This window comes from Ruditapes philippinarum, unplaced genomic scaffold (assembly GCF_026571515.1).
Source record: "Ruditapes philippinarum isolate M1 unplaced genomic scaffold, ASM2657151v2 ctg4384_1_1_1_1, whole genome shotgun sequence".
In the NCBI taxonomy this organism is placed as follows: domain Eukaryota; kingdom Metazoa; phylum Mollusca; class Bivalvia; order Venerida; family Veneridae; genus Ruditapes; species Ruditapes philippinarum.
Genome location: NW_026864061.1, coordinates 23,854 through 51,686, shown reverse-complemented (window position 1 = coordinate 51,686; position 27,833 = coordinate 23,854). Strand labels below are relative to the sequence as shown.

Genomic DNA, 27,833 nt, shown 5'->3' with positions numbered 1-27,833 from the left:
TATTATTATTATTATTATTATTATTATTATTAAAATTAAAAATTATAATTACATGTTGTAACATTTCATTTCAATTCATAATTGGATTTAATTCCCCGGTTTATTTTTTGGATAAAGGAGCATAAAACAGGGATATGAATCCCTACTCAAAAGTAGCTTAAATTTTAACAAGTTTATGACAGTAACCCACATTCATGAACTATGTAAAAGGTTTACAATAATTACATTGGTTTTATTCTTTCAAAGTCATTACGGAGTGCAATAATTGTCGTTATTTATCCCTTCTATTTTTGCATGGTGCCACAAATGGAATTTTATCATAATATTTATGTGACATTCATGTTTTTTGTTGTTGTTTTTTTTTCAAAACATCGGGTACGATTTATTGTCGATATATGATAAATGGGTAATCAAGTATCCAAATGATTTCATTCAATTCTAAGAATATTATTGTGCGTGGAAATTTTTTTGTAAGAAACAGCATTAATTAATTTCTATCAAGACACTGACTTGGGATTTAGAAAATAATAAATCTGATCAAAACTAAGAGTTCGGTTAATTTCGGTCAATTCATCCAGGACATAACTTTTAGCAGATCTATACGAAACAACACACACGTCACTTCCTTGGCGTCATATGAGGGCTATTTACGTCGGTCAGTACAAGCCACGTGGTCTTTTTTTTAAGTTTGCTAATGGCAATTGTACAGAGGGCGTACAAAGTATTTTCTAAAAACAAAACAAATAGGCCTACCATTATTAGGCTGATCAAAACAATATATATGTATATAGAACTATCTTCCTTCTATATATCTTTTATTTCGTGTCGTCATGATATCTTAAAATAAAAAATAGTAAAGAACTTACACGAACATAATATTCTTTTTATCACATATACAAAATAAAGAATGTTTAATGTGCAAAAGAAGCGTTTTTCTTCGACGCACCTATAGTGCAGCGCGTCTTTACACTATTGTACAACGTCAAAATATATGCACGACCGTGCAATAGATTTTTTACGGAGTAGCAAAATCGGCACGGGTATGTGAAAAATCGTGATATTCAGACTAAGGGTGATAATGTCTTATAAAATGTCTATAGAATATTATAATTGTATGAATCTCGTACTTGTGCCAAGTATGAACTTCCTGTCATTTAATTAGTCTTAATAATCAAAACAATTTTAAACACGTTTATGCATGCAGGCCGGGTCAAAGTTCAAATATTCAATCTATTTGAAAGACCCTGATTGGACGAATGACTATCTCATATGTATTTAATATTATATATATGACAACATATATTCATACCATAGTAAAGCACCTCGTTCTTAGAAGATTTGCTTAAGTCGTTTTTTTGTTATTTTTTTTTGTATAGAGCCTACCTAATTTGCTTTTCAAGATAATTTATTTTCATTTAAAGTTACACATGACATGTATTTGAGATCTACACATAAAATTATAAAAGCTGTATAGATCGAGATCTACTCTCACATGAATTTTCAAAACAGGTTGAGTATCAAAAAGTTATGTTTTAAATAAGTCACATATTTTCAATGAATCAATGAAGAAATGAAATTTCTTCATATTCTAATATGGAACAATGCAATGTATTGAAAAGGTTCTACAGCTATTTAATGAACTACAATTTTTATTATGTCTTTGAGCCGAGCACAGAAATGCTCAAAATCCACTCACATTTTTAAAACTTATTTAGCGGTCTTTGCCCTATAGTAATTTTTATGATAAGTAAATATTATAGCACAAATCGGAACTGACCTTGCGCATGTCAACTGCACATGGCCGGCTATGTTGAAAGTTGTATGGTATTTATAAACATTTGACAATAGTTTTGTAAGTAGATATTAATTTGTGTCGGTTAAGCATACAGAGAATAAACAAAGATGGGGAACAATGCATCTGCACCAGCCCCGGTAGCCCCGATACCAGATAAAAATGTTACGTCACAAAACAGCGCTGCGTTACCTTCTCCACCCGTTCCTCCAGTAGCACTTGCAGTACCAGCAGAGACACCTAAACCAACTGAGATAATTCCTGTGATGCCAGAAGTTAAACCTGCTTTGCCCAACAATCCAGGGACCTATGAAGAGTTACACAAAGCATGCAAAGGTAAATTATGACTATGAGGCCAATTATGAAAAGTGATGTAATTTTAATGAATACAAATAATTTATTCATTTAATGATTTATACTAAAACAGTGTGTCCGTTTCACGTGAGACCTTTGGTCTTGACTGTGAACATTGTGAAATGCACTCATAAAACCTGTCATAAAATCAGCTTGTTTGTCATTTTTGTCTTGTGATATTTTTTGATGGATGCTTGGAGACTTTACTGTTTGTCAATCAATAAATGCTGACTAAAGTGGAAAGAATTTACAAAGCAATACACCCATTGACAGTTCTATATGAACTACATAAATAACCGAGGTATTGAGTGAAAAATAACACAATTTGTTTCCCTTAAAGTTATCTTCGAGTAAAATCTATATCTCTAATGCTAAAACAATACAAATTTGGCAGTTTTTAAACTGCTTGTTTGTGGCGATTTAGTGTCCAATTTTAAAATTTATTGCACCAATGAAAAGCTTGTGATCTAAGCTTCATCTCAGTATATATTATAACACATTGTTTGACACTGAATGTATTTAAAAATTAAATCTACTGTTAAACCTACCACAAGTCAGACTATTTTACATACGTTTTATACATTGAGATACACAACCGGTTATCTTTACTAGCAATTCTACTGGTAAGAATAGCCTGTCGTCTGCTAGTTTGGAAACTGTCAATCCATGTATATGCTCTGCCTACAGGTACATTAGGCGTGATCAATTATCCGCATTAAAGCAGTTTATGCCAATCATTGACAGGTACACTCAATGTTTGCATCTGATAGCTAATTAATACAGGAATCGAAAAAAATTTAAGAGCAGCTCGTCCTGCAGTACAAGTAGCTTCAAATTTCTACTCGACCTGCATGCTATGCTACTTGTCCTACATTTTGGGCACTATTTTTAAGATTATCAACCGCTAGAAATTTTCATAATCAGTTTGTTTACACAAATAAGCCAAAACCTGAAACAAAGCTTGTGCTTTAGGTTATGTATTATACATGTACGTAGAGCATTTTGGAGCACGTTCCAGTGCTGTTGTTTTTCAAGATTGTCTCTGATTTCATTTCAGAAATATTTCCAATGCCCTTTGAAGGCGGTCGATTAGTGATTGGTAAAGGTGTGAGTAGCCACTTTCAGATAAACCACACGCTCACTCTTAGTAACCCTATGGTGTCAGGATATAGATTTGGAGCAACTTATGTAGGAAGTAAACAATTTTCTCCCCAAGAGGTATATGTCAATATTTCAGTGTGTTTTACTGTTTTAACCATTAACCTTTTATTATTTATATTGGTGGCAAAGGCCGATCACTTATGGTTCCAGCAGGTTAAGTGTTGACCTTTTTTCTGCTAATTATATGCCATAGATTTGCTGTCCTGATAGATAACTTAGATGTCAATATTAAAGCAAAAAAAAGTTGAGCTTCCAACTGTATAGAACCTGGTCAGTGTGGTCACACTGCACTTACCAGGCTCTATACTGGTGGCCAATGCTAATCTCTTACCATTTGTTTAAAGGAAGTTTTTCAGGGATGTAGTATTGTATATAATAACATCAGTCTGGGAAATAACTTTTTTTACATCATAGGCCATTTTGGCCTTCAACCCATGCAGAAGTATAGGCCCGGACAGAAAATCACAGGCCCAAAAGATTTTTTTGTGCAAAATAAAGACAACAATTTATTATATGTTTTATTCACATCATTAAGGTTCAATTTATTCACAGAAAATCAGTCAGCATTTTTTCAATAAGATTCTTATTTTGTTTTCTTATATGTACTCAACATTACTCATCAAGCTGCTGCTTTCCACTTTATTTGTTAAAAATATTGACACAAAAAAGGAAGCATTGCATTGATTCAATGAACATATCCTCTTGTTAAACACAACCAATCACCAGTTTCACATCAGATGTTTATATTAGCCATTTCATGTTTGTTGTTCACAAATCTAAATGGGTCAATCTAAAATAAATTTTTTCTTCAACAGAAATTTACCATAACTTGTTCTTTAACCCGCAAACATTTATGATTATACTAGAGCATTGTCCGTATATTTACACTATCTAGCTGTAGATGATAATATAGATAATGCATAAATGATAGACATACAATGCATTACGCATATCTTGTTAGATGTACATATACTGATGAAGTACTTCACAATAATATTTAATTAGGAAACATATTGAAACTAATTTTATAGGACAACACATTCTGAATTCAAAGGCCCGTCGGTCTTACAATCTTTGGATTTTTGCAGGCCCAAATGGGATTTTACCAGCCTCGGGCATCGGGCCTGTGCCTTATTTCGCAGACTGTAACATTAAATAGAAAATTTATTTTTAATATATGATATAAAGTTGTTACTGTCAACCAAAAGAAAATGTTGTGTGACTGACAGCCTGTGGTTAACTTTTTAAGCTTAATAATCACCTGCTAAGTACTAGCACTCTGACTCGTTCGCTCTATTCCTGTCAGGGATGTGGAATTCTGCAAGGTTGCTGATAGTAAATACATATTTCTCTGGCTCTACCTAGATTTCATTGCATGTATAATATAATGTTACTGCAGCTTGCATAATGTTTATATTAAACATTTTCAGAAACTTTAGAATATTCATCAAAAAGTAATGTAACACTGAATCTCATGAATGCATTGCTTACTTGCAGAATGATTGGAATTCCAAAATTAGTTAATGTTCAGCCAGCAAGTCTGTCATATTTCATTTCCATTTCAGAGTTATCCAGTATTACTTGGGGACATTGATGCTAGTGGAAATCTTAATGCTAACATTATTCATGCATTTTCTAGAAACATATTTACTCGTTGTGTTGCCCAGGTAAGTGAAATATTTCAGTTGTTTTCAGTTTGAATGTGTCTGTTTTACATAAATGTTACCCTCATTACTTGCAATTCATATAAAATTGAAAAAAGAAATTTGTTTTCACCTTATCATGATTTTTGTTTAGTAAGAATTAAGAAATAGAATCTAATAATTTTTGAACCCATTAATTTTTTAAACCAAATGATTTTCAGCAGTTAACATATTTTCAGTAAAAAGGGGAAGTTTTCAAGATGCTTATCTGGTCAGTCAGATTTTTTGTACTTTATGATAAATGACCGTTATGGTTTTGATGAATCCAGTGACCAGATTATTTTTAGCTTGACTTTTCAAAAAATTAAAAAAGAGTGGTAGTTAGTCCATTTCAATTTTGCGTGCAAGTTGGTATCCTCAAATACAAAAAGAATGGTTTGAAAAACTTCACACACTTGTACTTTTTGATTATCCTTTTACAATATTTGGTGCAGGCGGTTTATGATGTTTTTGTTTCACATGTTTGTTTTCTTTACCTTACTGTAATGACTGTGAAAGCATCTAAATGATTTAAAAAGGGTATTTAACAATGATTTAAAATGGTGAGATTTGCAATTGTTTTTTCATGTTTAAACTGTCGATTGAAATATGTATTTAGATGGGTTTTTCTTTTCCTACTGTAGTTTCAGGGAGAAAAATCTAACACACAAATGGTAACAGATTATAAAGGCAGCTCATTTACAGCTTCTTTAACTGTAGCAAACCCAGATCTGCTGAATGGTTCAGGTAAGTAAGTCAGTGTCTTAACCTTTAACCTGCTCAGTGTTGCTGGAACTGGTAAGCCTGCATAGCCATGTAGTCTTGTTTTGACATGGCTCTGACCTACCTCAAAATTTTCATCATTATATCCACAAAATTGGTATGGCCTGATTCTTAAATAGAAGCTGGACAGGTCCATGTAAAATATTGAGCAGGTTTAAACAGTTAAACACCCCTAGCTTCTTATCCTTTAGTGCTTATAGACTGGGAATCTTCTAGGTGTGCAATGGTTCAGCTTTCTGTCGATTCGATTTGATTCTCAATTATTTCTTTGCGATTTGATTAATTTTGATTTGATAACTCGGCCTATGTTTGATCCCATGGACTTCAGACTATGTGTGTAAGCTATCCACGTAGCTAGTGTAATGCTGGAGGTTCTACTTGGGTGCCTGTACCTACCTGAATTATGCTCGGAGGAGCACCTGAGGTTTTCCTTCCTACAGTAAAGCTGGAAAATCCCCATATGACCATTACAGTGGTAGTGCAATGCAGTGTTAAAAGCAACCAAAAATAATTAAAAGACTGTGTTACTTGAATTAATAAAGTGTCTGATTAATACATAGATTAAATTTAATTTGTACAAAAGTAACCAAAATTACCGTAGGTAAGGGATAACAATTTTAAAATGGTTGGCGAGTTTTGAATTATTGTTGTGATTCACTCCTGTTAAAAAATGGTAGTCCTTGTACAGATGAGCAGTCTGGCCTGACTCCATGCAAATGGCAACATCTAATAAATGTTGGTTCTAGCCGGTTAAGGGTTAGATTGCTAGATAATATACAGGTAGAAGAGAAGGGGCATGAGAAACATTGCATCTTGGTATTACAAATTTTGATACAACAACAAGTTCCATAAAGGTTCTAAGAAGTGTTATATTTAGGAAATAGATATCAATTCTGAGTGCATTGTTGTAGAATAATGCACGGTTTGAGTTCAAATGCGTAGTAATATAATCACGAAAGCCGATATGCCTGAGTGATTAATTACAAGCATTTGAACCAAAACCCGTGCATTATTATACAATAGTGCTCGAAGAATTAATATCTATTTCCATTCTAATACGTCAAGAAAAAATATAATAATTATTATATAGTTGGACTTTATGTTTGGTGGTTAAATTTGTTTTCGCCAAAAGGCTGTTCCAGTGAGTTGAAAAAACTTTCGTTAAATCTACCGCGTGTAGAAACATTTTGAGAATAACGAAATTTGAAAACGTTTATTTTATTTCACTCTATATTTTTTCAAGGAAAATAAAAATTATTTAAAATGAAATAAATGTAAAACTTAACTTGTTTGCGACATTAAAATAGCATACTTTATTTGTGATTGTTTTGCACGTATTGTTTGGCACTACATTGTGACGTCACGTAAATAACACTTTAAACGTCTGTACAGCGTTAACAACTGAATAAAAGATATTGGTGTTCGGATTCATTTTCTTAGTTAGACCATTTTCTTTCATTCTAGATAGTTTTTTCAACAAAACTCAACAAAAATGTTTTTATTTATCAGATTTTTTAAACAAAATGGCGCCCTCAATGTGAAAATACACAGGGAGCTAATAAGAACGGCGAGTGCTTTGTTGTAGAATAATGCACGCTAACGGCCTTCTTTGTTTATATAGAAAAATTTTTCAATAGTTTTAGAATTTTTATTTGGAAATGTATGAGGTGCTATCCAACTCATGTAGGAGTTTTTATACAAATATTGTACTTTTACACTACATGTAATGTCAAAATTTCCGGGCAGCTTGGATATTCTCAAAATGACATGTAGAATATGTGTACATGTCCAAGCTCACTGCCTGTGATAGCGACATATGTAAATCTTTCATCCTCGGTCTTCTATTACGTATTTCAGGATTGGCAGTCGGCCAATATTTACAAAGAATAACCCCATCATTAGACATTGGTACTGAATGCATGTATCAGAAGGGAGGCCATATTCCCGGTGGTCAAGTTGCTGTGATGTCTATGTCTGCAAGATTAAAGGGTAAGATAATAGCTGTATTTGTTAATAATTAATTCCTCACTACAAAGTGGGGACAGGATGATATGAATGCCCTCTGTCTGTCAAAATGTCTGTCTTTGCTTACATTCAGGTTTTATGTGGACCTAGAAAAAATTGGTTACAGGAAAAAAAAAGAGAAGAATTTTGATGCTATTCAATCTTATTGAGCTTTATATGGCTAATTTGATTTTATGTGGCAAAGTGCCAATATGATAGCCATTTATGATTCAAATGTGATTAAAAGTTCCCATCAGTTACATTGTTAAATATATAAAAAATTCTTTAATGTTAGACACAATACACTGGGAAATATTACTGTTTCTTAAATGGTTAAAATATATTATTATCATAATACTTTCTGATGTGTGTATGTTTTGTATATGCGATATATCTGTCTTGTATGCTATATATGTATATGTAAATATATGTATATGTTTATGTAAATATGGCCAAAGGTATTTCTAGTGCCAATTGCCAAAAGGTTATGAAGCAAATTAACTATTGGGAAGGATTGAAATTACTTTACACAAATGATTGCTACATTGTGCCGAGCTTATCATCCATGGATCCACACAAGAAAAAATATGCATTTATAACTTACCTTTATTGCATTACTTACTTTCTTTGTAGGACATTGTATAGAAAGCAAGTTTTCTGCAAAACATCCTTTGAAAATCTATTAATAGAATTATTGTTGATCTTTGTTTGCCTTTAAAGGCTGTTATTGCCCAGTCTCTATTTCAAATTTGTTTGTGTCTAGATACCATATACAACATGCACATGTGTTACATATAGTGTAGCTGCACATGTTTTATAATTCAAACCACTTGCCTCTCACCACTGTAGGTTCCATCAGCCCAAGCATCATCTGATTCTGCATGTGAGAATGTCAGTGGTTCTACTCGGGTGTCACTTACATCCCAGTTGATCAAGGTCTGCACTACTTAAGTAGAAACAGTTGCCGTCTGCAAACTTAAGGATTAACTCAGTCACATATGCTTTGATTTTGTTTTTACAGGTGAGAAGTGGCAGGGAGTTGGTACAGTGTGTCCAGCAGGGCCTGGTGGGGGAAGTTTGCACACATCTTACAGTCATAGAATCAACGATACCTTACAGATAGGTGCTGAGTTTGAGACCAGTATCGGTATGGGGGAAAGCACTGCCACAGTCGGTTATCAGTTGGAGGTGCCACAAGTAGGAGTCAATTTTAAAGGTACCAACAACTCCTGATCCAAATTTCCAGATATGGCTTTAAATAATATTTATACCCCCACTCATCAAAGTTTGTAGGGGCTATAAAGGAATCACTTTGTCCCGTCCCATCTGAGGAACTGTTAGAGTTACAAACTTGAAACTTTAGTTAATATTTGAATTTATGGTTCAGGTTAGCTGCAAGTTGGTCTGATAATGTATTGATTTGAAAGACAGTATTGCAATATGATTATTTTGTGTTGTTACAATAAACTAAATTCAGGGGATGGCCAAATAAATTGGCCATATTACCTTCAGACTAGTGAAATTTCTCCAGAATTGATTTTATGAATATCGTTCAGATAAAAGCTTAAGGAATGCTTCAGATATAAGGTAGAGAGATACTAGTAAGTTGTAGATTTTGCCGGCCCTAAACATTTAAGGTGACAACGGAGTCGATTATCACTGAAAATACCTAAAATGAGATTTTTTGCCTAGTAGATTTATTAACCTTTTCTGAACACATTTAGTGTTTTTAAACGTTTTAAATCGATTCCCACACCATTTTCATCTGCTATTTGCGTAACCTGTCAATTATCGATAACGCTCTGCCCCCTGTTGAGGCATCAATGAGGGAAATCAGTAGTTCCATATATCCATGAATTACCGCTCGATACTACTCGTAATACATGTATTGTACAAATACTGTACATCTTTTAAGAATATCTCAACATAATATCGTCTACCTTTTATTTAGCATTTTTTTTATAAATTAAGAAATTGTCGTCCAATGTACATAACATAATGTATGAAACATAAATAATTAAGCCATAGGGTTGAAAAATGTAGTTGCTAAAATAGCCATAATGTGTGAAATAATAATTTGTTTGTCCCGTTAATCTGATAGATATTACATTGAGTTTATGGACTTTTGTACGGATTCAAAGGCTTGCTTAATTTACATTCCAAATTGTTTTCTAACAATGTCAAGTAAAACAACAAAAAAAAACAGACATCATTTTTATGTGAACGCCTATATGATTTGTGGTAAGGGATCCCTGACAAATTTCTAAACAATTTTTATGATTGTCTAAGGATGATTATTTTCTATGAATCAATAAAAAAATGATATTACCAGTGAATGCTTTTGTTTGCCAGTAAATCAAACACAGTACTAATAAACCTGGGACAAAGTATGAAATTTATTTTATATCGCAGTAGAAACTGGATCTCTATGCTGTGCATAGATGATATTCATGATAATAGAAGTCGAGAAGGTCAGATCATAATGATCGAGTAATACCTTTTATTTCTATTATTTATATCAATTTGGTGGAAAAAATATAAAATATCCCTTCTTATTTGTACATTTATCACGGTCTTTAAACGACTGTCAGATGCTCAGTTTTTTGTTATTTTAATTTATATATTAACGGAATTTCATACACGAATACACAGGCAGAGGAGTGTATACTGGTATAATATAATAATGATGCTGCTGATAATAATAATAAACTTCAAAAGTGAAACAATTAAATACCCCGCTAGCAGTGCACAAATGCGTTCCATTTCCCCCCTCTGGGTGCCTCAAATGTTACCGATAGTCACGTGACATGTGGGACAGATACCAGACGGACAGTTAATCACGTTAAGATTTAAAGAATTCCTGCTATAAACTGATATTAATCAGCAGCTTTTTAATTGGTCAGATGTCACTGGGTCATAAAATGTTGTTAGAGCATGTTACCGCAACTTGTGACCCTCTCTGGTGCGATATTTGTGTGTCATGCAATTAATAAGCGTGAAATGTAGGGGTCCGAGAGACAACAGCCAATTTATGACACTTCGTTTGATGCGGGTCGGACTAACTTTGAATCGGCATAACTTTTTTAATAATCAAGCAATTAACATGCGGTTTAAAGGACATGAAAGAAGGGTTCATTTACGGAGGGAACCGTGCCAGGGATTTTTGTTTTCTCAATCAGCGACTTAATTATCTTTAATAACGTAATATGTATGGTTGAAAAAGTCGCATAAAATGTTTGACATTATGTAATAGTTTTTTGAGAAAAGATAGAAAAAATTTGAGACACGGTTCCCCAGATATTATAAGTATGTTTATATTCCAAAAGATTGAAGACAAAAGAATAAATTTAAAAAATGACTTTGATATGACGATTTAAAATTGTAGGATTTTTATTCAAAATCAATCATTTACAAAGGCATTTTTTCAAATATGTTATTTTTAGCTCACCTGTCACAAAGTGACAGGGTGAGCTTTTGTGATCGCTTTTCGTCCGTCGTCCGTCCGTCGTCCGTCCGTAAACTTTTACTTTAAATGACATCTCCTCATAAACCACTAAGACAATTTCATCCAAACTTCACAGGAATGTTCCTTTGGTGGTCACCTTTAAAAATTGTTCACAGAATTTAATTCCATGCAGAACTCTGGTTGCCATGGTAACCGAAAGAAAAAACTTTAAATATCTTCTTTTAAAAAACCATAAGAGCTAGAGCTTAGATATTTGGCATGAAACATCTTCTAGTGAGTGTCTACCAAGTTTGTTCAAATAAAAGCCCTGGGGTCAAAATTGGCCCCGCCCCGGGGGGGTCATTGATTTTTCCTATATGCATTTAGTAAAAACTTCAAAAATCTTCTTTTAAAGAACCCAAAGAGCTAGAGCTAAGATATTTAGCATGAAACATGTTCTAATGGGTGTCTACCAAGTTTGTTCAAATAAAAGCCCTGGGGTCAAAATTGGCCCCGCCCCTGGGGGTCATTGATTTTCCCTATATGCATATAGTAAAAACTTAAAAAATCTTCTTTTAAAGAACTGAAAGAGCTATGGCTAAGATATTTAGCATCAAACCTGTTCTAATAGGTGTCTACCAAGTTTGTTCAAATAAAAGCCCTTGGGTCAAAATTGGCCCCGCCCCTGGGGGTCATTGATTTTCCCTATATGCATATATTAAAAAATTAAAAAATCTTCTTTTAAAGAACCAAAAGAGTTAGAGCTAAGATATTTAGCATGAAACATGTTCTAATAAGAGTCTACCAAGTTTGTTCAAATAAAAGCCGCGGGGTCAAAATTGGCCCTGCCCCGGGGGGGTCATTGATTTTTCCTATATGCATCTAGTAAAAACTTCAAAAATCTTCTTTTAAAGAACTCAAAGAGCTAGAGCTTAGATATTTAGCATGAAACATGTTCTAATTGGTGTCTACCAAGTTTGTTCAAATAAAAGCCCTGGGGTCAAAATTGGCCCCGCCCCTGGGGGTCATTGATTTTCCCTATATGCATATAGTAAAAACTTAAAAAATCTTCTTTTAAAGAACTCAAAGAGCTATGGCTAAGATATTTAGCATGAAACATGTTGTAATAGGTGTCTACCAAGTTTGTTCAAATAAAAGCCCTGGGGTCAAAATTGGCACCGCTCCGGGGGTCATTGATTTTCTTTATATGTGTATAGCAAAAACTTAAAATCTTCTTTGAAAAAACCCAAATAGCTAGAGTTTAGATATTAAGCATGAAACATCTTCTAGTGAGTGTCTACAAAGTTTGTTCAAATAAAAGCCCTGGGGTCAAAACTGGCCCGGCCCCAGGGGTGTCATTGTTTTTAACTGTATGTGTATAGTAAAAACTTAAAAAAAATCTTCTTTTAAAAAGCCCAATGAGCTAGAGCTTAGATGTTTAGCATGAAACATCTTCTTATGGGTGTCTACCAAGTTTGTGCTAATAAAAGCCCTTGGGTTAAATTGGCCCTGCAACGTTGGGGGTGGGGGTTAGGGGAGCCTATATACAGGTGAGCGACCTCAGGGCCATCATGGCCCTCTTGTTTATGATTATCAACGACATTTAATGCACAAAGATTAAATAAATAAAAATTATTACTATAATTAGTTGGTTTAAATGACATTTGTGTGAGTATCATGGAAAGTGTCTGTTGTCACCTTAAGCTGTGTGAGTACCACGGAAAGTGTCTCTTGTCGCCTTAAGCTTGCGGCCAATTTATGCTTCCGACTTTATATGTTGACTTTTCCTTCTTTTTCTGTAAATGTGTAATGATTATGTAATTAAAAAGAAACTTGTCGAAATGTTAAATTTAAAACTCATACAATATATAATTAACGTCTTGTCAAATTGGTGCATTCTGGGATTGCTGTAATGTATAATTATACCTGTTAAAGTTACATTTAATGACTTATTTAAAGATGTCAAGTTGGTTACCGTGTCATTTTTTTTCCAGGCCAGGTAGATTCTAATTGGACAATTGCTGCAACTATGGATAAGAAATTATTGGAATCACAAATACCACTAACAGTTTCATTCAGCGCGATAGGAAGCCAAGTGAAATCGGACTATAAATTCGGAATCGGCATGAATATAGGTTAAAACATAATTCTATAAATAGTAACATGGTTCGTTCTTTTTAGTGATCAATCTTCCTAAATGAGTTTTTATTCGGTGTTTTAAAATTGACAATGAGTACAGTGGAGAAGATAGGCATTTCGGACACGTATGAAAGCCCGTGTTCAAAGTGTTCACCCAGTTTGCTCTTTACATTAAACTGGCAAAGTAATCTTGAATTTTATGCATGTATGAGAATATGTATTATGACAATATATTGTTTGTTTTTGTTTACCTGTTTTAAGAGTAAACAGGATTTAGCTTTGATATAGATCATACATTTCATTTGTAAATAAAAAAATTGAAAATTTTGAATTTCTTTTTTTAAAATTATAAAATCTGTTAAGTGCTATATCAAGTCCTGATTCTAGTCATGAGGACTTGTCTGTCAGTTATTACCGTTGAAAGGTTCATAAAGGGATAACCAAGAAATACATTTCAATGATACATACATGTGACAACTAAAATGGGCCAAAACTGGACCGCTAGGCGGAACATTATATGCCCGAAAAGTGTTAGTCTTGAATGAATAAACAAAAAAAATTCTTCTGTAAATCAGCCATCTTTCATTGTACCCATTTATGAAGGAAATACAATGTATACACGAATTAAAGAAATTGATACATAAACACATTAAAAAAAGTATTACTTCCTTCAAAAAGCAATCCTCCTTTATAGCTGAAAAACCTTCATATATATACAGTTGCCATTTCCAAAGCACCACCATCAAGTTGTTATCTTGTAAGTAAAAATGCTAGACGGATGGATGGAAAGACGCCAGGGGTATAACATAATATAAGCAAATTTTTTAGGGCATATAATTAATGTACTCGATATAAGTGATCATCCTATGAAGTTCGACAGTTGTAAAACTGTTAACAATATTAAGATCATTTGATTCCAATATAGATATGGATCTTTTATTCAATATAGGCAATCATCCTATGAAGTTTGAACACATTAAGCAAAATGGAACTTGTGTGATGCTCCAGAAACCAAAATTTTCAGTATTAAGGTCATTGTGACCCTGACCTTCGACCATATGATCCTAAAATCAAAAGGGGTCATGTATTGGACATGGCTGTTCATCCGATAAGATTTTACAGCTGTAGGTTGATTAATACTTAAGTAATTGAGTGAAAACCGTTTTCAGTTTTAAGGTTATAGTGACCTTTAACCTTGTAACCCAAAAATTTAAAGGGGTCTTCTACTCAATATTGACAACACTGTGAGCCAAATGGAACTTAAGTTTTGCTCCAGAAACCAAAATTTTCAGTGTTAAGGTCATGGTGACCCTGACCTTTGACCATAAAATCAATAGGGGTCATGTATTGAACATGGCTGTTCATCCTATAAAATTTTACAGCTGCAGGTTGATTAATACTTAAGTTATTGAGCGGAAAATGTTTTTCAGTTTTAAGGTACTTGTGACATAAAAATCAAAGGAGACTTCTACTCAATGTGGAGAATCATCCTATGAAGTTTGAATATTGTGGGCCGAATAGAACTTGAGTTATGCTCCGGAAAGCAAATTGCAAACGGACGGACGCCAGGGGGTATAACATAATATGTCCGAACTTCTTTCGGGCATATAATAAGTCATTAAGAAGTACAGTGCCCAAGGATCTAACGTTTGAATCATCTTGGAGTTAAAGCCATTTTGTATACAGCATACTTTATTTTTGTTCGGAGCATAGTTTGAAAGGAATTACTTGTATAAAATAAACATCATAGATGAATAGACAGATGATCCACTACAGAAGTTACATTTAACATACCAACAGGTTCAAAATTTTCTTCACCATGGGTATTTAACTTAAATGACTTAGATGGCTTAGAAAAAAGGAAATCTCCTGGAGCTTAGATACTTGGCATCAAGCATTACATAGTTCCCCTCTGCTTTATTTATTTAGATTGTACCAATGCAGTCAAAAAAATAGAGCTAATAATATACCCAGATCTAACATATTTGGCTCAAATTATCACCTTGAAGTCTCTGTATTTTGTATAAATAATGATGAACACGCCTTGGGGAACATGTGCTTAATATAAATTTATTTAGAAAAACGCATATCGTTTTCTCCAAAACAACGTATGGTATGAAAACAACATGTCCTAAAGCATACCTGTTTGGCAGGTAGAACAGCCTAGTGGATCTCTACAAAAGTTATGTAAATCCTAGCCCTTGGGTAAAAAAAGGCGATGCCTCACTTTGACCTGTACTGGAGAATTATGACCCTTTCTATCAATAGATCTCAGTTTAGCGATCAAGGTCCATCATGGTCGTCTTGTTTTAATTTTACATTATTAAAGTACATTATCGTTAAGACTTAATTGTAAACGAAACGAGAATTTAGTTAGAAAAATGCTGATAAATTTGCTTGAATTTAGGATAAGTTCTTAGAATGAATATGAAACACTTTAATTACAACAAATGATAATCAACTTTCAAGGTTTTATTGAGAGATAAAAAACAGAAAAATAATCTGAAGTGCGTACAATCTATATATTTTACAAGCTAAAACTACAGTCTGAGGTGCATACAAAAGATATACTTTTCAAAATTAATAATGAAAAGTTGGTTTCGGTAACTTTACCGAAATCTAAGTTGATTTCGGTATCTTGACGTACCGCTTTTCAAACTAATAAAACTAATCTGAGGGCAAACAAAATATATAATTTCCAAACTAAAACTTCAATCTGAGGTGCATACAAAATATATAATTATCAAGTTAAAACTACAATCTGACAGTGATCAAAACAAACGATATACATATGTCGTTTTCAAACTAAATCTACAATCTGAGATGCATACAAATGATATTTTGTTTGTTTGTTTGATTGGGGTTTACGTCACATCGACACAGTATATGTCATATGGCGACGTTCTAGCTTTACTGGTGGAGGAAGACATCATGAGCGCCCTTCCGTGCATTATTTCAGGCACGAACGGGCACCCGAGTAGAACCACCGACGTTCCGTCAGCTAGCTGGATAGCTTCCTCACATGAAAGAATCCAAATTCCATATCGGTATTCAAAACCACAGTTTTGAGGGACTTAGTGGTTTGAAGTCAACGACCTTAACTCCTCGGGCACGGACGACCCGCATAGAATATAATTTTCAAACATAACTACTCGTAATCTGAGATGCATACAAAATAATTATTTGCACACTTAAAGTACATCCGCATTGTCATACAAAACAAAAGATATACCGGTAATTTACAAACTAAAACTACAATCTGAAGTACATGCAAAAGATACAAAATAGTTTCCAAGAGATATATATATATATATATAATTAACAAACTGATCGTACATTGTGAGGTCCATACAAAAGATATAATTTAACCACAGTCTAAGGTCCATACAAGATAATAATTTAAGTAAAACTACATTCACATGTCCGTACAAAATATCTAATATTTATAAGTAAAACTACATTCCAAATATACAATGTACGTTGTAAGCATTTCTATAGATAATAATATTATAAAGACAAATATGTAATAATAAAAGGATTTATAGCAGATGTGAAATATTTACTAGTTCTTTGAATAGTTCGGACGATGACGTTATAGTGCCATTACTACTAACGGTTTGCGCTGTAATTACATCATTATACGTTATGTTTTTGTGTTGTTTTTTATGGTACCGAATTTAAAGTTAATCTTCATTATAAGATCAACAGACCTTGCATGGTCAATGATTGTCTTTAAAAATAAGCTGGCTGATTTGCAAAGTTACACAAGGAGATTAGTGTATACTTGCACCTTGAGTTCCAGAGTAATTGTTTATTCTATGAAATTTATGCATTATGTTACATTGAGAACTGTCTGGTGTTTTTCTACGCCATTGACATTTTCAGTGCTTCATCGGATGCCAGAAGATGTTTGAACTCGGAGCGAAAGGTTTCGTAATCTTCGTATGATGCTGGCAACTCCATCATGTTTGAACAAGTGTGAACCTTCGGTAATCTCAGATTGCCGGTGGCTCGTGTAAACTCAATAGTTATCTTCTCCCGTGGTACAGATTTCTTTCCTGTTACAAATTGAAGGAACGTCTCAATCTCTGGTGTCGTCATTTCTTTCAACAGGTCTTTAAGAAAACCGAAAACCCTACGTTGCTGTTCAGTCAGCCCTAAGATGGAGTTTGATGTTTTCAAGCGGGCGATTACTCTTTCTGGTGTTGGTTTGAGTGCACGAAAAAGAACACTTAATGTCTTCAAATGGACACTCGACCAGAATCGTTCCATGTGCGATTGCGGTATCCCTGTCCTCATTTTGTCAAGCAATGGTTTTGGACGTATACATAACACATGGCGTGCCAATTGTGTCACGTGATACCTAAAGTTTTCGGCTGTTATTCTAATTGCATATTCGTATCTCTCAAATATGGTCCTTAGTTCGACTGCTTGATCAGAAGTTAAACTGTTGTAACTGTTTATTGCCATGGTAACCAAATTACGATCATGGCTGTCCAGAAAGTACAGGAAATCTTCAAGTAGAATCTCAGCCGAAGCATCCGTTGTTTCATAGATCATCGCAATAATCGTGCTTTTACACATATGTATCGGAAATTCTTTCATAACAGCAATGGAATGAGATAATATCCTGCCAAGAACTCGATATTTTGAATCGTCTGTGAATCTTTGAGGGGGAAGGTACGGCACCACTGCCTCATAGCCAATGAAGAACTCCTCTTGAGCTCGGTACCAAAATGTTGTAAACATATCGTTAGTGACACCACCACAGTCCATGCCTTCCTCACCGATAAACTTCACAGTTATGCGAGACGCTGCCAGATCTTCGTCAGTATAATAACCTATAAGATTCTCTAATATATTTTCTCTTGACACCCGAAGTGGTATGACAGCACCTAACTGACTTTGGAGACTGGTTAGCACTGAAATTTAGAAATCTACAAGTTGAAAACATGATTTCAAATATCTTTTAAAAAGTTGTGTACTGAAAGTGCTAAGCTAGTTGGCTAGTTTTATTTAAAATTATTATTGACCATTCATGCAAAATTTGAATGGCTATTTCTGTTTAATATGTCCTGGTTAATCGCAAATTGTTTACATGTTTAAGAAATATATTCTACCAGGTTAGAGAAAAAATAAATTTTTATTTTGCCATAATTCCTTTTAATTTAATAATTTACATCACATAAACAATAAATAATCCCCGGATTCAAACGAAATTTCTGTAAATATCTTTTAGAATTTACCTGTTACGATCAGTTTATAAAAAGAGTGGGGCAGTCTTTTTATATTTAAGGCAGATTTTAAATTTTATCCAAAACATTTTCCAATATAAACTGTTGGTCTAACACTATTTAAACAGTCAATCTTTTGAAATATAAAGCCAACTCAGCTTAACTTTACTTTGAAAATATGAGCATAATGTCACTTTATCAGAAAGAACAATACAATTATTGCATAAATAATCTTCCATAGTTTTACGTTTTGTAAGTTTTTAAATATTGTATTAGAATTAAGACACACAAGTTGCTGACCGGGACATGATACATACATGACTCGACTTCTCTCAGAACAGTTATGTCATCATTTGTTACTTCTACCCGTGGAGCGCCTCTTTCGGCACCTTGTATACTGCTGAGTAGTTGCGATGTTCCGGCCTCGTTTTCATTTTGGACGAAAGGACTTACAGTGTTTGTTCCTGTAATAGACATAAGTTTATTTTCTAACACGATATGTCTTCAATAAAGAACTGATTTTCTCCAAGATCTGATACGTAACATGATAAGATAAAAAAGGGAATAAGCAAGTATTACATCTTTATAGAAACTGTAAACTTATTACAAAAGGTTTTACATTTCGTGCACATTATTCTCTCTCATAAATAAATACCTACATTGATTTAACTGGTCGTATCGTGGAACGCAAATCAATATCACTTTTGAGTATAAGTACATGGGTATCTTACTTACATCAAGTTTGTCATTGTCATCAGCTCATTGTAAGTTAGTATCCCAGGCGCAAAAAGCTTTCTTTGCCATAAAGGCTTATCAGAGACCTTTTGGTTTCTTTTCTGTTGTTGATTCATTTAAGATTTTTGATTCAATGGTCAAACCGATACTTTGTTATGCATCTCAAATATGGGGCTATGAGTATGTACTAGTAGATACGATACAACATATTCATAATAAACTTTGTAATGGTATTCTATAGATATGTACGTAGAACTACTAATACATGTATGGTTCTTGGTGAATGTGGTAGATTACCATTGTGCACTACATATTTTATGTATTGTCCAGGTCAAGCAAATATAACTGGCAAAACGAACTTGTTTGGTATGAGATAAAACACAACACTTAGGTTGAATGAAATAGGGCATTTATTAAATGCCATAAATGACAAATGTTACATAACATGACATGCACATATTTGTATCGAAATAACCAAACTGGGAGGTAAAAACCGCTAAATGACAAATGTTACGTAATAACAAACATGGCATGTGCATAATTGTATTGAAATAACCAAACTGGGATGTTAAAACCGCCATAAATGACAAATGTTACATAATTACAAACATGGCATGTACAAATTTGTATAAATGCCATAAATGACAAATGTTTATCGAAACAGCCAAAATGGTTAATTAACATCACATGATTTAGGTCTTGATATCGATTGGCTAAGACGTACTTAGCTAAAACCCGACACTTAACAGGTAATATTCTGTACAGTATTAATGAGAAAGGGACCAATGAGCATAAAATCTTATATATATATAAATTGTTTTCGATATTGGTGTAATTAGTTAACCATGTCATCACATAGACATCCAAAGTAATGTTGTACGGTAACATGATAAAATCCCTATATGATGCCGGTAGAATCTGCCAGGCAACCAAAGATAGAACACTTATGTACAAATATGGATTCAGTTTTATACGGATATTTAAGCTAAGATTTTGGCGATGTCAATGCTGTTATTAAAATGTTTAAACAAAGAGTTGATAACTATTGTACACTAGACTCTTGAAACCTCTAGTAGATGTGATCATTATAATAACTTTAAAAGTCTAGTTACTGTTGAAAAATATTTGACAATGGATATTCAGTTGAAACATACAACTGTTATATCAATGTTTTGCCTTTCAAATTATAGGCTGACTATTGAATTAGACAGATATAATAATGTTATGTAAGAAAATCGTACATGTATATGTAACGTTTGCCAACACTTGAATAACACAAAATTTTAATGTAACTGATGCCTTTTTTTTAAATGTGTTAAATATGATTTTGTACGACAAATGTATTTATTTAACTGGTATATGCATGGAACAGAACCTCAAGATTTCTATGCTCTTTTGTCTTCTCAAAACTCTGACATTGTTAAAATATCTATTTATATCTATCAACTTATGAAAATAATGAATGACACTTAAACGTTTGCAATATACAACTTCTTGACATTTTATTATGTGTTTTACCATACGATATATTTTTGGCCGGAGGCCTTTATGTACAAATAAATTATTTGAGTTGAGTTGGGTTGAGTTAAGTTGAGTAAGGAGAACTTACCAACATGAACTCAACTGTATCAAAGTTTGGTGAATATGTCAATAACTGATTTTAGAATAAAAGTTCTTTGGATTAGTTAGCACTGCCTAAAACATCTATAAAAAAGTTTGGTTAATCTATCAAAAAAAGGTAACACTACCTGCACTCTGCCCGCCGTGTAACTCATAGTTCTGTCTAGACTCTTCCATTGCAATACGTTCCAATGCTTGTTGTACTCCGTCCGAACGAAAATCTCGTTCAGAGGGTACTTTAGGTTTAAAGAGAAAATAAATTAAACAGTTATAACAGTGGCAACATTTCTTTAAAAATGCTTATGCGATCAATTACTATACAATGTAGTTTGTGTGATAATTTATAACATATTTATCAATTTTTTTCGTCATTTATATTTTTTTTCAAATGTTACTGTATTCATCTTTAATACTGGGGTCATATATACATGTACTTGTAATAGTTTCTGCGGCTACATTAAAATTGTGCGTCATTTATAATTTGTTTCTGTGGTTATTTAAAACATTTTGCGTTGAGCAGTTACAGGGCAGATTCAAGTGTTAACACCAATATTACCAATGGGGGATAACCCTTGCACATTATGGTGTATGTGTTGCAATACCCTCGATTACTCTCCCTTTGTAAAAACTTGTGCTTTGTCTCTAAAAAATATATCTGGAAATGCGACAAATGTAATTGTTTATATGCAGACTTTGTGCAACATCATATATGCTACTGTCCTAAGAATCTAGACACGCGTAAAAGATTATGGGGGGCTGTTATTTTGAAAATCTTGGGTACAGCAGATACATTTCATTTATACAGTTGTTACCGTCAGACCAGAGTAGCAACAAGGCAAACTTTAAATATTCTATACTCATAAAGCTATTGTGTGAATAACTTTAAAACAGACATGTGCATGAATTATGGAGTGTGAAATTTAGTGCATATAACTGACAGAATTGAATTTAATTATTGACCTGTATTTATACTGGTTCAAACAGCTTTCTCAAGTGTTTTCTTGTCATGTCTTATTGTTAATAGCTATTGATAAGATTACTGGCACGGAGAGAATGCAAATTATTTAACGTATAGACCATTTTGCAGACTTAATTCCTTAATTACATTTGCTTATAATATCAATACTGACTTTATGAGGCGTATGTTGGGTTCAAACTATAATGATTTAATAGTTTGTGATCTTTTAAAATATGTTTTTTCCCATTGGTTTATTAGAAGAAGGTTTACATTTTGAGCAACTTGATACATGGAAATATAGGAACCATTCCGGGGCTAATGATTATCTGGATGAGATTAATAAATATCTGGGTAAAGAAAGTGATACTTTTTGCATTTTAGGTCCATTTAAGAGCAACCCCTTTACTTCGGGGTTGAAAATTTCCATTAAATTCTGTTCCTCAAAAAGATACTGATGAAAGAAGGATTATTTTAGACTTGAGTATGCCAAAAGGTAATGCTGTTAATGATTTCATTGATAAAGATATATATTTAGATAAGCATGTTGATTTGGTATTTCCTAGAATAGATGATTTTGTTCATTTAGTGAAATCTAAAGGTCAATGATGTTTAATGTTTAAAAAAGATTTTCGTAAAGCTTTTTCAGACAGATAAGTATTTGTCCAAGTGATTATAATTTAGTTGCCTTTTGTTGGAAAAAAGCACATATTTTGTGATACTGTTTTGAGTATGGGCCTTAGATCTGCGGCTCATATATGTCAAAGGGTTACAAATGCTATAGCTTTTATTATGTATAATATTGGTATTTGTATACTTAATTATCTTGATGATCTAGCTGGAGTTGAAACAAGGCAAAATGCGCCTTTTGCATATAATTGTTTAGGTCAAGTCTTAAGGGATTGTGATTTTATTGTGTCAGTTGATAAAGCTTGTCCACCTTCGGAAATAATGATTTTTTGGGGTTCTTTTTAATACGAATTCAATGACTATGGAGGTTACTAAAGAACGATTATTAGAAATTAAAAATTTAATTCAGGTATGGTTACACAAAACAGAAGCAATGCTTAGAGAAATACAATCACTTATTGGTAAATTAAATTTTGTGGCTTCATGTGTGCGGTCAAGCAGGATTTTATAAGCAGGCTTATTAACTGGCTTAAAGATTTGTATAGTTATTTTCCACATATTTACGTTCCTATTCCATCTGAGGTTAAAAAAGACAATCTTTAGTGGCATAAGTTTTTACAAGAATGCAATGGAGTTTCTATTATGTAATATGAGAATTGGTCAATTCCAGATGCTATTTTCTCAACGGACGCGTGTTTAACAGGCCGTGGTGGTTTTTACAATGGAAAATATTTTCATTCTGATTTTCCTGTAAATATTTCTAAGCAAAAATTTTCTATAGCAGTGTTAGAATTGTTTGGCATTATTCTTGCTTTAAGACTTTGGTCAAATGAATTTAAAGGTAAAAGGATAGTCGTTAATTGTGATAATGAGGCTGTATGCTCAGTCTTGAATTCTGGTAGAGCCAGATGTTCAATGTTACAGGATGGTTTGAGAGAAATTTGTTTTTCAACAGCTAAATCTCAATGTGAAATAAGAGCTGTTCATTTGTCAAGTATGGAAAATCGAATCTCTGATTGTTTGTCTCGTTGGTCACAGCATGATAAATTCAAAGATGATTTTTTCCAGTTAACAACTGGATTTTATTTAGAGTATTGTGAGGTGGTGGATCAAGATTTTGTTTTTGTTAATGATTGGTAATTTTTCTTTTTCTGTTTTTTTGTAGATCTACAGTTGAAGACTCTCATGTCTGAGTTGAAACTGTCAAATATTTGAGCATATGCTGAAGGTAGTAGTAAGAATTTAAAAATTCATAGGGAATCGTTTATTTTATTTTGTATTTATTTCAAATTATGTTATTTACCGGCGAGTACAAACACTCTTCAATTATATTCTCAATTTTTGAGTCGTTCTTTTAAATCAGTGTCTAGTATTCGTAATTATTTAAGTGGGATTAGAACTGTTCATCAGTTACTGGGATTTGATTTAAATGAAATGAACACTTTTCTGGTTAATTTAACTCATCTCGGCATTTCCAGATTGAAATGTCACTGTGTCAAACAAGCCGAACCTATAACTTCTTTCATACTTCACATTTTTTTTTTGGCCTTAGACTTCAAAGACTCTGAGAATTTGATTTATTGGTGTCTATTTATATTTTTTTTTCCTTTTTTCTTACTTGCTCGCAAATCAAATTTAGTTCCTACCACTAGTAAAGATTTAATTAATTTCTCAGGGTCAAGTAGATTTAAGATCTTCATTCATTATTTTACATGTGGGCACCATTGATGTTACTGGTCCCCGTTCAGAGGATGAGATTATTTCATACTTAAATGATTTGATATCTAACGTTCGACTTCAATCTACTGATAGCATTATTGTATCTGCGATTATTCCTCGACCAATTGATTTTGAGTCCACTGGTAATAGAGTTAAAAATTTAAATAATAAATTTTAGTTTTATTATGCAAGACCAGAAAGGTTTCATTTATAAGAACCTTCAAGCCGTTTCTTAAATGCGGTATACCACGCTGTGAATATTATGCCATAAATGATGGGGTTTATATCTAAATCTTGAAGGGACCCGGCGTTTAAAGGAATTCTTTATTAATACTAATATTACGCACTTAAAATAATAATTGTTGGATGACACTTACAGGAAACATTATGTTTTATTATTAATAATCTAAAATAAGTTGTTAAAAGTTCTATTAGTAGAAAATGCTGACTTTATGCTTTTGCTTGAGACACGTCGTTTCTCATGAAAGGCTTAATCTTACAATTCGGTATTGGCCGGCATTGAAGGTTATTACTACTAAGGAGATAATATGTAAGTCTCTTATTGGGTTATTTTCGGCTACTCATGTGTTTTGATGAATAGTGAGTTTTATTTTTGATTCAGTTGTTTTCTTGATTGAATTCCTTTACTTCAAATTATGTTCTTAGTCTTTGCATAAGAAACACTGTTTCTCAGGAAAGACTCTATCTTGCAAGCTGGCAATGGATAGTTTTGAAGGTTATACTACTAAGGAGGTAATAAGAAAGCCTCTGTGTAGGTTTGTTCATAGTTTTTTAAGTGTATTTATATGCTCTTGCTTACTTGTTTGTATTTTTGGCCGTGGGTTTGGCTTTATGGTAAATATTACTCTTGTAGTAATCATTATGATCACAAATAGACGTTTAAGCAATGTTTGATGTGAGTTATAAATGTCTTAAAGGCATAATATAGGTTTTCTCATACAATGTTTGTATTAATTTGTTGATGCTCACTTGTATAAGAAGTAGATGAACTGTATATGTGATTTATGTTATAGATACAAGTACATGTGTGAATTTGATTCATGTGATCTTTCAATTGCCTAAAATATGTATTCATATGACTGAAATTTTCGTTTGTTAACTATAATTTGGAATTTTGATTTAAAAATAGCTGAATTATAAGGTTGAATGAAGTTGACCTTTTCAATGGGTTTTCATTAGTCGAATTTTGTTTACGGTTTACGTCAGCAATAAACATCTTTTTATTGGTCGCTTCTGATTTTGGCTGTAAATATTTTTGTCCATCTATTTCCTGGACATTTTTGTCATTCTGTATTTCTTTGACTAAGAGATCACATGTTTTAAAAAATAAAAATTTCCCACCCTTCCCTCCCAATTAATATGTTGACAGTTAATATTATATTATATATTATATTGATTAATATATGTATTTTATTAAATTGAGACATTGCTTTATGGTAAATATTACTCTTGTAGTAATCATTATGATCACAAACAGACGTTCAAGCAATTTTTGATGTGAGTTATAAATGTCTTAAAGGCATAATATAGGTTTTCTCATACAATGTTTGTATGAATTTGTTGATGCTCACTTGTATAAGAAGTAGATGAACTGTATATGTGATTTATGTTATAGATACAAGTACATGTGTGAATTTGATTCATGTGATCTCTCAATTGCCTAAAATATGTATTCATATGACTGAAATTTTCGTTTGTTAACTATAATTTGGAATTTTGATTTAAAAATAGCTGAATTATAAGGTTGAATGAAGTTGACCTTTTCAATGGGTTTTCATAAGTCGAATTTTGTTTATGGTTTACGTCAGCAATAAACATCTTTTTATTGGTCGCTTCTGATTTTGGCTGTAAATATTTTTGTCCATCTATTTCCTGGACATTTTTGTCATTCTGTATTTCGTTGACTAAGAGATCACATGTTTTAAAAAATAAAAATTTCCCACCCTTCCCTCCCAATTAATATGTTGACAGTTAATATTATATTATATATTATATTGATTAATATATGTATTTTAGTAAATTGAGACATTGCTTTATGGTAAATATTACTCTTGTAGTAATCATTATGATCACAAACAGACGTTCAAGCAATTTTTGATGTGAGTTATAAATGTCTTAAAGGCATAATATAGGTTTTCTCATACAATGTTTGTATGAATTTGTTGATGCTCACTTGTATAAGAAGTAGATGAACTGTATATGTGATTTATGTTATAGATACAAGTACATGTGTGAATTTGATTCATGTGATCTCTCAATTGCCTAAAACATATATTCATATGACTGACATTTTCTTTTGTTATTTCTTCTGATTGAAACCTGATAATTCATCTTAATTTCGTTTTCGACAAGATCATTTAACTGGAGATCAGTCTGTACCATTGGTCATTATAATAGTGGACTGAATTTATTTTACTTATCATTAATTTGGATTGAATTATTTACATGGTTTGTACGGTATTTTATTACACACCAATGATTATAGTGTCGATGGGTCAGTTATAAACGCTCCTGTTGTCATTTATACAATATAAAAAGTAATTCTTCCATTGTTTAACATTGGAATATAATTTATCTAATGCTAGTCCACGCCTAAAGCTGCGTTCTCACTTACTCCCGGTAGAGCCAAGGACCATCCCGGTAAGTTACCGGGATGATCCGGGACGATCCGGGGTGAAATTATTGTTGCGGTCACACTAACTCCGACAGCACTACGGTAATTCCCAACTTACCACCCAGGATGCGCTTCGGATCATCAAGGCAGAGCCCAGGTGAAGCTCCGGTTCATGCCGGTGCTTCCCCGGTCGTTCCCGGATGACACCGGAAGAGCCCCGGTTGACCCAGGCAGAGCCCCGGTAGAACCCCGGTAGATTGAAAACGCGCGAAAATGATTACATTGATACATAATTTTTATTTAATATAATATCTATCGTTCAAGAATAGTAATACAAAAAGATTTTCTGAAAAAACCCTTAGCAAGATTTATACCGGGGCTCTGCCTGGTTCAACCGGGGTTTCCCCGGCTCATAAGAAAGGAAACACCGATAAACGGTTTTTCCCCTGGGTTTTGTTTGTGGAGCCATCCATTTAAACCTTTTTTTCTGTACAATCAAACTTCTTTAAAGAATTCTATAAGAACAGAAATCCAGATGGAAATAAATTTCAATTACATACTGTTAGTGAAGAATATATATATAAAGAGCTTTGTAAATTAAATTTTTCTAAAAGCACAGGATTAGATGAAATTCCAGCAAACTTTCTTAAAGATGCTGCACCATTTTTAAAGATACATATTGCCTTTTTAGTGAATAATTCTATTACATCTAAATCAGTTCCAAATGAACTGAAATGTGTTAAACCATTATTCAAAAAGAATAACAGATCTGATGTTTCCAACTATAGACCTGTCAGTATTTTATCTATTGTTTCAAAAATCTTAGAAAGAACTGTATATTATCAGTTAGAAATTTTTTTAGTTAAGCAGGGACTTTTATATGAATTACAAAGTGGTTTAAGTAATTATTCTACTGACTCCTGCCTAATCCATCTCACTGACCAT

The 27,833-nt window shown here is 33.0% G+C and overlaps 2 protein-coding genes across 2 annotated transcripts in view; one reads left to right on the top strand and one right to left on the bottom strand.

Annotated features, from left to right (window-relative positions):
* Positions 1-1,753: 1,753 nt before the first annotated feature.
* Positions 1,754-13,687, top strand: LOC132724297 (mitochondrial import receptor subunit TOM40 homolog). The gene is made up of 7 exons (XM_060709137.1): positions 1,754-2,128; positions 3,204-3,364; positions 4,873-4,974; positions 5,634-5,736; positions 7,630-7,761; positions 8,798-8,992; positions 13,216-13,687. The coding sequence occupies exons 1-7, from the start codon at positions 1,903-1,905 to the stop codon at positions 13,359-13,361; spliced, it is 1,065 nt and encodes a 354-aa protein (XP_060565120.1). The 5' UTR covers positions 1,754-1,902; the 3' UTR covers positions 13,362-13,687.
* A 2,153-nt stretch (positions 13,688-15,840) lies between these two features.
* Positions 15,841-27,833, bottom strand: part of LOC132724299 (uncharacterized) — a 35,684-nt gene continuing 23,691 nt past the window's right edge. The window contains exons 7-9 of the mRNA XM_060709139.1: positions 21,078-21,185; positions 18,912-19,058; positions 15,841-18,282 (exon numbers count right to left, since the gene is read on the bottom strand). Of these exons, the coding sequence (XP_060565122.1) occupies positions 17,225-18,282; positions 18,912-19,058; positions 21,078-21,185 (1,313 nt within the window). The 3' untranslated portion in view covers positions 15,841-17,224. The remainder of the gene's footprint in view (positions 18,283-18,911; positions 19,059-21,077; positions 21,186-27,833) is intronic.